Source organism: Bufo gargarizans, chromosome 7, assembly GCF_014858855.1.
Source record: "Bufo gargarizans isolate SCDJY-AF-19 chromosome 7, ASM1485885v1, whole genome shotgun sequence".
NCBI classification, from domain to species: Eukaryota; Metazoa; Chordata; class Amphibia; order Anura; family Bufonidae; genus Bufo; species Bufo gargarizans.
The window spans coordinates 115,569,314-115,585,444 of record NC_058086.1 but is presented as its reverse complement, the minus strand read 5'-3'; the positions used below and the strand labels follow the sequence as shown (position 1 = coordinate 115,585,444).

General features: G+C 42.4%; 1 protein-coding gene across 1 annotated transcript in view; it reads left to right on the top strand.

The window, feature by feature from the left end:
* The window catches only part of COLGALT2 (collagen beta(1-O)galactosyltransferase 2), a 158,776-nt gene that overhangs the window by 67,495 nt on the left and 75,150 nt on the right, over positions 1-16,131 (top strand). The window contains exon 2 of the mRNA XM_044301742.1: positions 10,619-10,729. Coding sequence (XP_044157677.1) covers positions 10,619-10,729 — 111 coding nt within the window. The remainder of the gene's footprint in view (positions 1-10,618; positions 10,730-16,131) is intronic.

The following is a 16,131-nucleotide window of genomic DNA, read 5'->3' as shown; positions in this document are numbered from 1 at the left end:
TATTTTATTAAGCAGAATTACAGATCAATAATAGATAGATATATAAATATATTAGAACATGCCCTGACATGTCTGTGAAGGTCGCAGAAAGTCAAGCTATTTTTAAAACTTTAATGAGTTGCAGCCTGAATATACCATATTAGGGCTGGTCCGGACAGCTGGAAAAGGGGCGTGGTCACCTGTCATTTTGAGTTTGACAAGAGGTGTCCCCTCTTACTACTGTCCACACAAAAGTCTTGTCCATTAAATGGCTGCTGATGGAGGGTCATGTGACCAGGCAAATCACCCTGATTTAAATGGTGTGTCCTCCATTTAAATACACGGACGCCTGCCATCTGCATTTGCACTGTTGGCAGTTTAGTGCAGGTGCAGTGTGTTTGCATAAAAGAGACATCACACAGAGGTGATGTGTCTGGTCACATGACCCTCCATCAGTGGCCATCTTATATACAAAATATAAATCTTAAAATAAAAGATTTGCCTAATAAGAGGGCATAGCTTATATAGGAAACGGTAAAGAATAGCACCAAAGGCTATATTAACCCTTTGTACCCCAGGCCACTTTTCACCTTTGCTGCTCAGACCTATTTTTACAAATCCACTTTGTGCCACTTTATGTGGTAATAACTTTGGAATGGTTTTACTTACAGGTATCTAACCGATTCTGAGAAAGTGTACTTCGTGTTTACAGTAAATTTGGGTCAGTATTTGTCTTTCCTTTACTTATAATTTTTTTTTCTAAATTTACATAAAATTTGTAAAAATTCACAATTTTCTAACTTTGAATTTGTCTACTTTTAAGGCAGATAATACTTATTAAAATAGTTAGCAAACAACATTGCAAATGGCTTTTTGGAACAGTTTTTTTTTTTTTATGTTTAAGGCATTCATTTGATGGGGTGAATCATGTGATATTTTTTGATAGCCAGGCGACATACCTTATACCCAGTCTTTTTTTTTTCTATTTTCTTTGCAATTTTATTTGACTTGGTTATGTGAAAGGTCGTTTCCTTGAAACTTATTATGTAAAACTTTTTTTTACTTCTTTTTATTTTTATCTGACCATGGGACTTCAACAATTGGGGGTCTGATACCCTCTACAATGCATTACAATACATTGTATATTGTATTGCATTGACTGTCAGTGCACTATGTAGGCTTTGTAAGGCATCGGGCCGCTATAGCAGACATCAGGTACCCATCACAGCAGCACGGGGACCCGATGGAGTCAGAGTGGGAGCATACAAGGGGTTAATGTTCTGGGATCCGTGTATTCAGCAGGGGCTTGGCTGTCAGTAATAACTGGGCCCCTGCCGCTGATCAATCAGGTGCAGCTTACGCCCCCTCCCCCTTCCTGATCATGTATGGCGCGGAACAGAAAGTCACGTCATGTTGCACTGTAAATGTATGACGCTGGGTGGGAAGGGGTTAATAAGTGCCATATAGTCATCTTACCTTCACATTGGTCACAAGTAGCTACAACGTGTCCAACCTCTTTAATTACTCCAGGTGATAGGAAGCTAAGACTACCCCAGGTTCTTCACTATGGCCCGTTGCAAGGCAGAATGTATTTAGCTGCTAGAGACCCAGATTATGTTTGCAGAGTAAAGTAGCAGGGAACTGGTGTGAGCTTGCTAAAAGAAGACCTACCAGAGTGACCAGAGGTGCAAAGAGTAGGAGATAAGCAGGGACAGAAAAAGAAGAGACAGTGCAAAAACTGCAGATGATGGGTTAATCCAGGAGCTGGAAAAAATATATAGAAGGGCACTCAACAATCAGAGTCACACCGAAATGGAGGAATCTAAAATGGTCCGATTTATTAAACATATGTCTAAAAACATGCGATAATTATAGCATAAAACGGAATGTCTTAAAACAAAATAACAAAACCAACGGGTAAGACAATAAATGGATAATATGCACTAAAATGTCCGATACCGCTTGAAAACCGCAACTGAGGAATGTAAAAGTCAATAACACATCCAACCTTGTGTCATATATCGTGTGCACACAAAGACTTTCGATATGAGGTACCGTAAGCTGGACTTTCAATATAGGTACGTGCAAAATCGTATGTTTGGAATCAGTCAATGCTAAAATAATTTGTGGCGTCCCACATTTTCGTATAATAGCATAATCGACAAAGCAGTGTACATAGAATCTGTACTCATCTTTCTACGTAAGGACTTTTATACGGCTATCCGCTGATAGTCTCTGCAGCAGCAATCAGGCTATATGCTGTGGAGTATAGAAAGTTTGTATTCGGCGTCCCACGTGTCTCGGACTATAGTTTTGGCGTCCCACGTGTCTCTGCCTTTGATCGCGAATTTGGTAAATTCTTCAACCCAGACACTACGAATTTAGAGTTCCACACATTAAACTGATCTTTTTTCGGGTACAGCAAACCACCGTTCACCTCTTCCTTGATCCTATGGGCGTCTGTGTCTTTCGGGTGTTGGTAAATCACGATCTTTAATCTTTTTCTTAAAGGGAACCTGTCACCTCTACTATGCTACCCTCATTGAGCGTTTCTAAATGTTCATTGTGTTACCCTAAACATATAAATTACACTTTTAATTTCATTTGCAGACGAATTCAATAAGTATTATGCATTGTTGTACTTCCTGCTTTTTATGCAAATTAACATAAAAGTCATATGTTACTTGTGCGACCAGAGAAGAGTCATATTTTCAAGCTCTGACTCATTTCAGGTTAATTTGCATATGTATCAAATCGTTTTTTTTACACAATAAAAGCACATAGAGCTATGGGGACTGAGTATGTGCTAGCGGCCATCTAGCAACCCATGTCCTCAGCTCTATACCCAAAATCCAGGTGACAGGTTCCCTTTAAAGCAAATAAAAGTCCAGTAGTTATAAATTGTATAAATGATATCTCCACTATGCAAGTATGTAGATAGGGCACCAAACGTGTTTCGGAGTGTTACTTTACTCCTTCATCCAGGAGCTGACCACAGTCAGAATGCCATCAAACAGAATCCGTAAAAGCTAAAGGAGCAGATGATAGGTTAATCCAGAAAACAAACCACAGTCACATTACCATGAATCCACATGTAGAAGTAATGACTAGCACACAGCACAGGAAGTCGGAGAACAAAGAAAATCACACGTAAAGGAAGTAATGGCGGGCTGAGCTGGCAGGGGCACCTACTGTATAGCTGGAATTTGGAGACATACTGTACAGTGTAGGTGACTGACGTGGCAGCTACTATATGAGGGCATCTGTGGCTTATTTGTAGGAACGTTGGGGCAAAAATGCAAGGCAATGGGCAAAATTATATGCAGTGCATTAGGTTCTGTCCATGGAGACATTGGAGCATCAGTACCTATGTTTTGTAAAACAATGTAGGAGGGTATGTTAGCAGAAAACACCCGGCATATGAATCAGTTCCTGTGAAGGGGGAACATCCAGTTAAGTTTGTCATACAATAAGACATAGGAGTCATTAATAGGCTCATGTGGCCTCATGAATCAATATTGCCTCAAAGTAGCCTTGTTACTCAGAGTAACCAATCAGGGCTGTTTCACACGAGCACGTGCAGTCAGGAAATCAAGTGTGTGAGCGTGATCATCTGGGCAACTCTCGTCTTGCAGGAGCATGCAATATTACACTGATTTATAATGCTCTGTGCCTCTGCATGACCTTTCTGATAAAGAATCATAGTGACAGCTTTATGTCAGTATGATCCTGTAGAAGCAAGGTCATGCAGAGACATGAGCCTTCGTGGTCTTTAGCCTCCCAGAAACCTGCGGTCACGGGCACCCGGTGGCTATTGTGCCCGCTCCACTTGCAAGCGGGGGCCATTTTTAAATGCTAACATAAATTTTCGTGGGGTAGTCGGGATAAAATGCTGGTCTATGATAAGTCCCTCCCCATAGAGTTAAATAATAATTATTTCACCACTAGGGGGAGCTTAGGAGCAAAATTCATACTGTTATACTGTTGTGTCAACTGTATGATCAGTAATTAGTAAGCTCCTAAGCTCGCTCTAGTGGTGGAAGAACTTTATCATTTAACTTTATGTCTGCGGGGGTTATTGCTCCTGATATCAGAAAAATATAATTTATGACCCATTAACCTGAGTTTTCAAAAAGGTTTGCATAATGGCTGTGCTACTTTGTACAATCATAACTATGAAAGAACAGGTATTGTTGGTCTTCCCTAATGTTTTTTTCAGCCATAGTATTCCCTGTTTCAGCTGCACAACTAGATGCATTTCATTCAGAAGCAGGGGGCATCTTCCTTCTTCCAGCAATACACTGCAGTGACTTCTTTCCCTTACTTACCAATATGTTTTTAGAGCTCTGAAGCTCACAGAACAGCTAAGGAGGGAGAGATCACACCTACAGAAAGGCAGGAGGCTCCGGTGATATCCAGAAATAGTGTAGACGCAGTTCTTTTATCGGGCTCGGGATCTCAGCTAGCTCTGACACGCCTCCACTTCTTCTCAACCCTTTTCTGAATATCTGTTACTAGGGACAGATCTTGCCTCACAACAGGAGATGTCTAGTGGCCATAACTTTACAGCTTTTTTTTTTTTCAAGTGCACACAGTCATATTTTTTAAATTAAGTGATTTAAAAATGTGTTAGCTATACCATTCTCTATTAAATTAAATTAAATGTTGTGAAAGTACATTGACTTTGACATGAAATGAGAATTATTTGGGTGGAAACTCATTTTAACTCTGATTTCTGTGGCTCAGAGTTCCTGCAGCATAGTTTTTTAAAATGCAGACTTTTATGCTGCTGGGCATTGCAGAGTCACAGAAGAATCCCAGCACACTGCAAGTGTACAGTACTTCCAAATCTCCATACATTCCTGTGATTTTCCATGTTGCTTTGATGTGTTCAGACTACCACAGGACATTGATATGTCAGTTTGATTTTCATTCAAACAGAAGGTGGTTCTTGTTTTATACAGAGGAGGATGGAGAGTCTCCAAAAATAAACAGATATTTCCTGTAACCCAGAGATGTAGAAAGGCTCTCTGTATGAAGTTGAATGAAAAATTAAAAAAATTAAATACATTCGTAAAGTCTTCAGACCCTTTCACATTTTATGTTGTGGCCTTGTACAAAAATAGCTAAAATAAAAAGAAATCAAGTTTTTTCCCATCATTCTGCACTCAATACCCCATAATGACAAAGTGAAAACAGAATGCTCAAAATCGTGGCCAATTAATTAAAAAATGAAAAAAAGTTCAATCTTGCTTTCATCACACCAGTTAATCTTTTTTCTTACATGTGTCTTTTCCTGAGGAGAGGCCCACTGCCATAAAGCCCAGATTGGTGAAGTACTGCAGTGATGGCTGACCTTCTTGGCATTTCTCCTATCTGCACACAGGATTCTTGGAGATCTTTCCAAAGCCCTTCTTCCCCAATTATCATTATTATTATTAACCCCTTCCCGACCAGCTCCGTAATAGTATGGCGCTGACCAAGTCTTTAGAGAAGCAGGCGCCATAGCCGGGGGTGGCCGTCTGCTTCTTATAGCAGACACTCGCGGCTCATGTCCGCAACCGGCAGTAATGCAGATTGCGGACATTTAACCCCTCAGATGCCGTGGTCAATACTGACCACGGCATCTAAGTGCGCTGAAAACCGAAAGCGTGCGCTTCTGGTTATGCTCCGGCTCCCCCGTGCGGCGATCGGAGGAGCCGGAGCGCGTGTGCAGCAGCCCCTGTCTTTATGAATGACAGGAGGCCGCTGCATAGTATTTCCTATGGAGCCCTTGCCTGTAATAAGGTTCCATAGGAAAGTAGTAAAATCATCATAGATTCCAATGCAAATGCATTGGAGTCTATGATAATAGCAATCTAATGATTTCATGTTATAGTTCCCTATGGGAACCATAAAAAAAAGTGTTTAAAAATAAATAAAAATTCTAATCACCACACTTTTCCTAAAGTAAAAATAAAAGAACTAAAAAAAATAAAAAAAATGTCACGATGTGCAAAAACGCCCATAGTATAAAAATATATTCCCCATATGGCAAACAGCAAAATGGAAAAAAGAATCCAAATGGCCGATTCGCCGTTTTTGTTCATTTCCTACAAAAAATGGTAGAATGGGATCAATGAAATGTTCAGATCGCCCCGCAAAAAATGAGCCCCCATGCAGTCCCGTACACATAATTACAAAAAAGTTATAGGGGTCAAAATATGGCGACAAAAAATAAAACAGATTTTTTTTCCCCAGTTTTTAATTTCTTTATCGCTATCAAAACACAAGAAAAACTATACATTTAAGGTATCACCGTATTCGTACTGAACTGTAGAGTAAAAGTAACCAGTCAGTTTTATCGAACATCGCAAATAAAAACCCGTAAAACTGTGGTAGAATTGCTTATTTTTCTCAATTTCACCCCATTTGGAATTTTTTTCCCGCTTCCCACTACATCATATGCAATATTAAATGGTGGCGTTGGAAAGAACAACTTGTCCCGCAGAAATCAAGCCCTCATATGGCTATGTGAACAGACATATAAAAAAGTTATGGCTCTGGGAAGGCAAGGAGTGCAAAACGAAAACGCAAACAAAAACCTCTGCGGTAGATATTTTTGAGTTGGAGGCGGCAGGTGGTGGAAAGGGCTTGGTTGTACGGTGTGAAGAAGAGGGCAGAATCCAAGGTCACTCCAAGGCAGCGGACTTGGTTGACCAGGGAGAGTGTGTAGCCATTGATCGTGATAGATAGGTCTGTTGGGGGGGGTTGAGCAAGATGGGGAAAAGATTATAAATTCTATTATATCCATGTTAAGGTTTAGAAAGCGAGATAAGTAGGAGTATATGGAAGATAGGCATTGTTGGATTCTGCATAGTAAGCTGGTGATGTCTGGACCAAAGAGTTAGATTTGTGTGTCGTAAAAGTGATACTGAAAGCCATGGGACTCTATGAGCTGTCACAGGCAGAGGGTGTAGATAGAGAAGAGCAGGGGTCCCAGGACAGAGCCTTGTAGGGCACCAACAGAGAGGGAATGAGACGAGGAGGTGGTGTGAAAGTGGGAGACGCTAAATGTCTGGTATGATGTGACCCAGGTGAGGGGCAGGTCAGTGATGCCAAGAGATAAGAGAGTTTGTAATAGAAGGGAGTGGTCGACGGTCTCAAAGGCAGAGGACAAGTAAAGGAGGAAGAGGACAGAGTAATGATTTTTGTTTTTTGCTGTTAGCAGGTCATTAATGACTTGTTTCAGTTGAGTGGTGGGGTTGGAAGCCAGATTATAGCCGGTCAAAGAGGGAGCAGGAGGAGAGGTGAGAGGACAGTTCAGAATGGACATGTTGTTCAAGTAGCTTCTTAGTTTGGTAGGGCAGCCAGCTCTAGGAAAAGGCTTAGTTGTTTAAAAACTTTTTCCATTTAAGAAATATGGAACTTGGAACTTTCTGTGCAAGTTCTCAAGATCTGTGCCTCCACACAATCCTGTCTCTGAGCTCTACAGGCAGTTCTTTCCTCCTCATGGCTTAATTTTGGCTCTGATATGAATTGTCAGCTGTGAAACCCTATATAGACAGGAGTCTGTCTTTCCAAGTTATATCCAGTCAACTGCATTTACCACAGAGGGACTCCAATCAAGGCCGACAGAGCTAAATTTCAATTGTCATAGCAAAGGGTCTGGATACTTATGTCCATGCAAAATTTAAGTTTTTCCTTTTTAATAAATTAGCAAAAATTCTTAAAATTCAGTTTTCTCTTTGTTAATATGGGGTATTGAGCGCAGACTGATGGGGGAAAACTTGATTTAAAATTTTTATTTTAGCACATGGTCTCAATGTAACAAAATGTGCAAAAAGTGAAAGGGTCTGAGGGTCTGAAGACTTTCCAAATGCATTGTGTGGATATATATATATATATATATATATATATACAACCCGGCAAATATGCCAAGAATCAGCCAGACGAAAATAACCTCACACTCATATACTAATAGTCACAGCAAACAGTTGTGTTAAAGTGGTTTTCTCCAGACAGAAATTGATGGAATTTCGCTAGAATATGCTGCCAGTGGCTGATTGAAGGGGGGGTGGGGGGAGCACTGAGACCACCATGGCCAATAGACTGAAGTAGCAGCAATGCTAGGGGCGGGCTTTTCTACTTCATCTTTTGCAAGGCTCTATTTAGGTTTTTGCTGGTAGCTGAAATGTTGAACATTGACTATAAAAGCTATAATAAGTTGACCATGCAACATTTGTGGTAATGCTGATAGGAAACTAACACTACCTTCACATCTCCAGCGAACGTTTTCGGCAGGCTGTTCCGGCGGGGAACAGCCTGTTGGCATTCACCGGATCCGGCATTATCAAATTCAACAGATCACCATCGGATTGACTAATAGGATATGCCGTTGATCCGGTCACTTTCCGGCATAAATGGCGGGTATCAGCTGGACAAATATCACTGCATGCAGCCAACAGCCGGTATTTATGTCGGACCAGGCTGCCGGATCTTCTCTAACGGAGATGTGAACGCAGCCTAATCTTTTGTTCCAATATCAGCTGCACTTTTTAAATAAGTTTAGATGATAACAGAGTCTAGTGTCTGGTCTCCTGGTGAAGTGAAGGTACTGTAATCTCAAATCTGTCAATTCTCTGACAATGAGCTTGTTATAAGAAATTGAGGTCAGTCTTAGGCCTCCTGCACACGACCGTTGTGTGCACCCGTGGCCGTTGTCCCGTTTAACGTGTTTTTCTGCAGTCCCATTGACTTTCAATGGGTCCGTGGAAAAATCAGAAACTGCACCGTTTGGCACACGCATCCGTGATCTGTGTTTCCTGGCCGTGAAAAAAATATAACCTGTCCTATTTTTTCCACGGCCAACGGTTCACGGACCCATTCAAGTCAATGGGTCCGTGAAAAATCACGGATGCACACAAGATTGTCATCCGCATCCGTGTCCGTGATCCGTGTCTGTTTTTTCCTATCATTTCAATGGCAAACTTGACTTAGATTTTTTTTTCATGTCCGTGGATCCTCCAAAAATCACGGAAGACCCACGGAAGAAAAAACGGACACGGATCATGGTACAATGGAACCACGTTTTGCGGGGTGCAGGAGGCCTTATAGTAATTATTCACTAATATACTCCATGTGCTAGATTGTAATGTGAGAGACAAATTTGTGTTACTGTTTTACCTTACTGAACCCTTTTTTTGAAGATAGCACAGTGTAAAAGCTGTCAAGACATGCTGATACTAGTGGGAATATGGATGCAAAGCCTTAGGCCTCATTCAGACGACCGTAAACCGCCTGTGTAGCATATTACGGCACGGATCCATTGACTTGAATGGGTCCGCAATCCAGAATATACGGCAAAAGATAGGACATGGAGGCACGGACACAAAAACCCATGGAAGCGCCTCCGTGGACTTCCGACCTTTCCTCTACTCCGTATATTGTGGACCCATGCGAGTCAGTGTGGTCCGCAATATGGGCACAGATGACTTATTCTGACAATTTGATGTAATCAATATAAGGTAGTAGAATTTGTTAAGCAAGAGAAATATAATCCAGTTAGTGCCATTTGACCTTTAGAGTGTAAAAGACACAGTTTACTGGGATTGGATTCATTTCTGCAGGTCAGTGTATTCCCGGGGCTCCTAGCCTCATTTCCCTTTCTCACAACTGTACGTATAGAGCAGGCATCCTCAAACTGCGCCCCCAGCTGTTGTAAAACTACAACTCCCACAATGCCCTGCTGTAGGCTGATACCTGTAGGCTGTTTGGGCATGCTGGGAGTTGTAGTTTTTCAACAGCTGGAAGGCCGCAGGTTGAGGATGCCTGGTATATACAGTCCACACATATTTCATAGAAGGATGGTTTGTGTTAGGAGCCTTGAAGGAAACTAGAATATACAAAGGAAACACTGTGCAGATGTTATAAACCCACCGCTCAGCCGTGACCACCACCTCACTGTGCTGATGATGTTTCTTATGCTTCTTAAATACTAATAAATAAGAATTAAACATTGATTTCCACTTCATATAGCATGTTAACGGCTCATGCCCATCCAAACAGTTCAGGAGTACAACCACTGTCCATATGCCTTGGGCTTGGTGAGCCCAACTTGTCCACGTGTAACAACATGACCATTCATTTGAATGCATTCATGTAATACTACACATCAGGTTCGGCCAGATGGGACTTAATGGAATTATCCAACATATTTAAAAATGTCTTCCAAGGCAGCAATTGTGCTAAAATAATAAAAGAATGCATGTTCACCTATGTCATCATTTTGGTTGCCCTGATAATGTGCCCGTGTACCCCAGACATCAGGATCAGTGGGCTAATGATTGGCTGAAGCGCTCATGCAGAGTACACCGGCACGTCATCACTGCAGCCAACCATAACGTCAGATTGTTATGAGGAGTAACAGAGGAACTGAGAAACTGGGTCCCCGGTAACACAGAGGATAATCATTTTTATATACACAAGGAGAATGTAAAAGCTGCTAATATTTCTTAAAAAGCAGCTTTTTGGCCTTTTAGTCGGGCGCTTTGCTGAATCTAGTGCTGCCAGTCATTAAACTGAAAGTTAAAAGAAATATTTTAAAGTGAATTAACACATTTCAAAATGTGTGACAATTTCTACCTTTGTTATGTTTTAGGGCAGCAACGGATCACAACAGCGATAACACCACGGCTGTGTTACGGGAATGGTTGAAGAGTGTACAAAAACTGTACCATTATATTGAATGGAGGCCTATGGCAGAACCACAGTAAGTCACGGAGAGTCCTGATTGTGAGTGGAACACAGAATACTTACCCTGAGACCCATTTCTACAATGTGACCTCTCTTCAGCCTGATAGCAGAGCGTGCACTGGATTCACCTGCCACGTTTATCCAATGAGATCTCATTACAGTCATCGCTGTCACAACATTCATCAATCCACTTCTTCTACACCAGGATCAGCCAACTCCGGCACTCCAGCTCTTCTGAAACTACAACTCCCAGCATGCTCCATTCACTTATATGGGAGATGCAAGAACAGACAAGGAAAGTTTGCGTGCTGGGAGTTGTAGCTTCACAGCATCTGGAGGTTGCTGACTCCTGATCTATAGGGAGTGTCTTTTTATTCTCAGTTGCAATTTTTCTGTTATTTTTTTATTTATTTAAAAGTTACATGACTAAAATGTTTCTAAACCCTAGCCAAACAGTAAGCCGCACTACTTCTCTTCTTGCCACTTTTTTCAAACTGACATACATGTTGTAAATGGCTCTTAAGTCTAGCACACAACAGGTAAGGCTACTTTCACACTTGCGGCAGTGTGATCCGGCGATTGGCTGTGACTGAAAGCATTTGTGAGACGGATCCGGATGTGGATCCGTCTCACAAATGCATTGCAAGAATGGATCCATCTCTCCGCTTGTCATGCGGACAGACGGATCCATCTTGTATCTTTTTTCACATTTTTACTGGTCTGTGCATGAGCAGGCGTGAAGGACGGATCCAGCATTCCGGTATTTTGAATGCACTAATACATTCCTATGGGGAAAAATGCCGGCATTCAGGCAAGTCTTCAATTTTTTTTTGCCGGAGATAACACCGTAGTATGCTGCAGTTTTCTCTTTTGCCCGATCAGTCAAAACGACTGAACTGAAGACATCCTGATGCATCCTAAACGGATTACTCTCCATTCAGAATGCATGGGGATAAAACTGATCAGGTCTTTTCCGGCATAGAGCCCCTGTGACGGAACTCTATGCGCCGGAAAATAAAAACGCTAGTGTGAAAGTACCCTAAGGCTCTAAAAAGTGTGCAAATACAGGTGAAACTAGAAAAATTTGAATATTGTGCAAAAGTCAGTAATGCAAATTAAAAGGAATTACATTAATGAAGCTTAAAATTAGAATTTTGTGAAAAGGTTCTATATTCTAAGCTCAAAGTGTCACTCTAGTCAGCTAATTAATCCATACCCCCTAAGCAAAGGGTACCTCAAAATTGTGACTTTGGGGTGTCATAAGCTGTAAGCCATAATCATCCAAATGATAACAAATAAAGGCTTGAAATATCTCGCTTTGCATGTAATGAGTCTATCACATATGTTAGTTTAGCCTTTTAAGTCGCATTACTGAAATAAATGAACTTTGCACGATATTCAAATTTTTCGCGTTTCACCTGTATAATGATCAATTTAGAGTACTTTCACACTTGCGCTTGATCGGATCCGTTCTGAACGGATCCGATCATATTAATGCAGACGGAGGCTCCGTTCAGTACGGATCCGTCTGCATTAATAACTTAGAAAAAATTCTAAGTGTGAAAGTAGCCTGAGCGGATCCGTTCAGACTTTCAATGTAAAGTCAATGGGGGACGGATCCGCTTGAAGATTGAGCCATATGGTGTCATCTTCTAGCGGATCCGTTACCATTGACTTACATTGTAAGTCTGAACGGATCCGCTCGCCTCCGCACGGCCAGGCGGACAGCTGAACGCTGCAAGCAGCGTTCAGCTGTCCGCCTGTCCGTGCGGAGGCGAGCGGAGCGGAGGCTGAACGCCGCCAGACTGATGCAGTCTGAGCGGATCCGCATCCATTCAGACTGCATCAGGGCTGGACGGAGGCGTTCGGGTCCGCTCGTGAGCTCCTTCAAACGGAGCTCACGAACGGACCTATGAACGCTAGTGTGAAAGTAGCCTTACAGCCAAAAGTCTTGAGACTGACACAAACTTTGGTTTTCACAAAGCTCGCTGATCTTTTTGTCAGATGTTCCTATAGTAAACTGAAGTTTACACTAAGACATAGAGGGTCATTTATTAAACAGAAATACGCCTAAATTAGATTGGTCCTTTGAGCCGCAATCTGCGACTTCTCCCCGCTCAGGCCTGTTTCTTTTTTGGTATAGAAAATTGTCTAAATGTAAGACAGCTAGGAAGCTGTCTTACATTTTGAAGCGGCGGTGGATCCGCCATCAGCACAGGGCCTTATTAAGACCGGTGTCTAAAACGCTGGTCTTAATAAATGTGCCCCTTAATATTTATAGTGTTCGCTCTGGCATGCTGGATATCAGTGAATATAAAAAACAGGAAGAGGAGGCAGTGCCTCATGTGTGGTATGATTTACAGACAGATATAGAGAGATAGGTTGTTGTGATAGATTCCCAACAACAAAAAACGCCTTGCTAGTGTTTTTCATATAACCCGACCAGCATCCGGGATAGGGCCTGACTGCTGCCGGTTCCCACTGCACTTTTTCTGGGTTCAGTGCAGTGATAAAATGAGACAGGGGAAAAAACTAGAAAATGCTGGAACCACTTGTTCAGTGCTGTCAGGCATGATGGAGATAGAGCTCATCATCATTTGATGTCAGGGAGGTGTGCCTCCACTGACAGACAGCTGATGACCTCACAGCACACCCGATCACCGCCCGCGAGGAGGTGCAGGGGGGATCCTCGTGCAGCGGTCCCCCAGCCACTCAACAAGCGCCCCCCGAAACCACGCCCCCTGTTACCGGCGGCAGCACGCTCAAACTGTTTTAAATAGAACCTCATGTTTTGTATGTATGCTTAGTAGATTATTGCCCTCGAAACGCGTAGACTCCCTCCACACAGTTGATGGACCTGTGTAGCTCCGGTGCTGGGGGTGTGGGCTGTCGGACCCCTGATGATTAGCTAGTGAAGACCTATTCTGAGGACAGGCCATCAATTAGTAAAAGCTGGACAACCCCTATAATCATTTATGCGTAGCAGATCCTGGCATAAATACCCAATACTTGTGCCTCTTGAAAATATTGTACATCCTGCACTGAGTTAAGTAATTTATGCATAATGACTCCTGAAATAATTTACACATAGTACACCTTCAAAATGTATTTGTAGCCCATCCTGAATTAAATAATTTATACATAGTACCCCTAAAATAATCTATATGTCCTGCAGATTAATAATCTATATGTAGTGCCCCCTGAATTAAGTAATGTATACATAGCGCTCCCTGAAATCATTTATTTATAGTTTTGCCACTGCCCCTGAAAATAGGAATGGCCTTCTGCCCCAGTGAAGAATGCTCACTTGTCCTAAATCCTGTTTTATCCTCCAAGAATTCAGTTCTGGCCTCTTTGGGCCTGTCCTGGTTCCTGCATAAAGGCACAGGCAGTGCAGCGATGTAATCCTGCCGCCTACATGAAAGGTGCCGACTGGTAGTGGAGGGGGCTGCACCTGCTGGTCAGTGCCTGGGTATCTGTGTCCTAAAGTAGGGATCCTGCTCCTCCCAATAACTGGTTTGTAAGCTATTTGGATGGAAACCAGTGTCGGACTGGGGTGTCTAGGGCCCACCAGAAAAATTTATTCTGGGGGCCCACAACACAGATACATGCAAATATCACCTGTTCACACAGCTGCAGACGGCAGCAAGACATTGCAAGAGGTCTAGGAAACAAGGATGCCAGCTGGCTTTCCTCAGTGTCTAGAAGTCATCTCAGCCACCGAATGCATCTATAATAATAAATTAGGGCTGCAGCGGGTATCGAATTATCAATACCCAATCGATACTTTTGTACCCGGATCGATTCCATACTGGGATTTGCCTTTTACCGATACTAGGCTGCTCAGCCTAGTATCAGAAAACATGGTGGGCGCTGAGAGCAGCGTGCACCATGTTCTCCTCAGCAGCACAGTGGTGAAGGAGTCTCTCCTTCCCTCCCCACTGTGCCACTGCCACCAATGACAAGAGAGAGGGGAAGAGGAGGGGGGTACCCGACCTCTATGACAGGGAGCTGCGATCCGCAGCAGTTAACCCCTCAGTATTATAAACATTGGTGACGCAGTGCGCCCCCCAACCCCCTCCCCCAGTATTAAAGTCATTGATGGCAGTGTCCACATGGTCCCCTCCTCTTCATTGGTGGTGCACTGGCAGCTTCCGATCAGAGCCCCAGCAGTGTAATCCTGGGGCTCCGATTGGTTACCATGGCAGCCAGAACACTACTGAAGCCCTGGCTGCCATGGTAATCTCCATGCTGCTGTGTGCACAGGGCAGCAGGGAGTGTGAAGTCCTATTCACCCTAATAGAGCTCTATAGTTATTAAATAAAAAGTTAAAAAAAAAAAGTTAAAAAACAAACAAACACCAAAATATTAAGAATAAATCGCCCCCTTTCCCAATTTTACATATAAAATATATAAACAATAAATAAATAAACATATTACATATCGCCATGTCCGAAAAGTCCAATCTCTTTTTTTTTTTTATTACTCCTATATGGTGAACGCCGTAACAGAAAAAAAAAAGAGAAGATTTTTTAGTCACCTTGTCCCCCCCAAAAATAGTATAGGACTGTTCTATTATGGGTCGGATGTTCCATAAAATGCGGAATGCCCGTTGTTTTTTTTTTTTTTTGCGTGGTATTGAATGGTATCGAGTATCACAATACTTTTTTATGGTATTGAAATGTAATCAAAATTTTGGTATCGTGACAACCATTAATAAACTGTTACATCATCTACCCAGACTTTTATATATGACCAAAGGAAATCCAGAAGAAAAAAAGCTGGTGTGAGATCCGCACTTATACAAGCAGGCAAATAACGCGAGTTTGTGAGCGTTCACGTGTTTGATTCCAAATGTGTGTTTGTATTAAGTGTGTGACTTTAGATTACGTGACTGCAAATTCAGGGACTTTAGAAGGGGACTACAGTAAGTTAGATTCTTATCACTGCACTGTATTGTATTTTTTTCTCTTTTCTTGCATAATCCCCATTTAGTATGTGTTCCATTATTGACAGCTCAGTCCAATGCACATCTTGTCTAATATATGCAGCCCTGGAACAGCCGTTTGAGGATGCATATCTTTGTTCAAAATGTGAGCAAATTGCCTGTTTGGAATTGCACATTGTGTATCTAAGGCCTCTTTCACATTTGCATTGTCCGGATCCGTTGTGTACTCCATTTGCCGGAATTACACGCCGGATCCGGAAAAACGCAAGTGAACTGAAAGCATTTGAAGACGGATCAGTCTTCAAAATGCGTTCAGTGTTACTATGGCACCCAGGACGCTATTAAAGTCCTGGTTGTCATAGTACTAGTGGGGAGCAGGGGAGCAGTATACTTACAGTCCGTGCGGCTACCGGGGCGCTCCAGAATGACGTCAGAGCGCCCCATGCGCATGGATGACGTGATCCATGCGA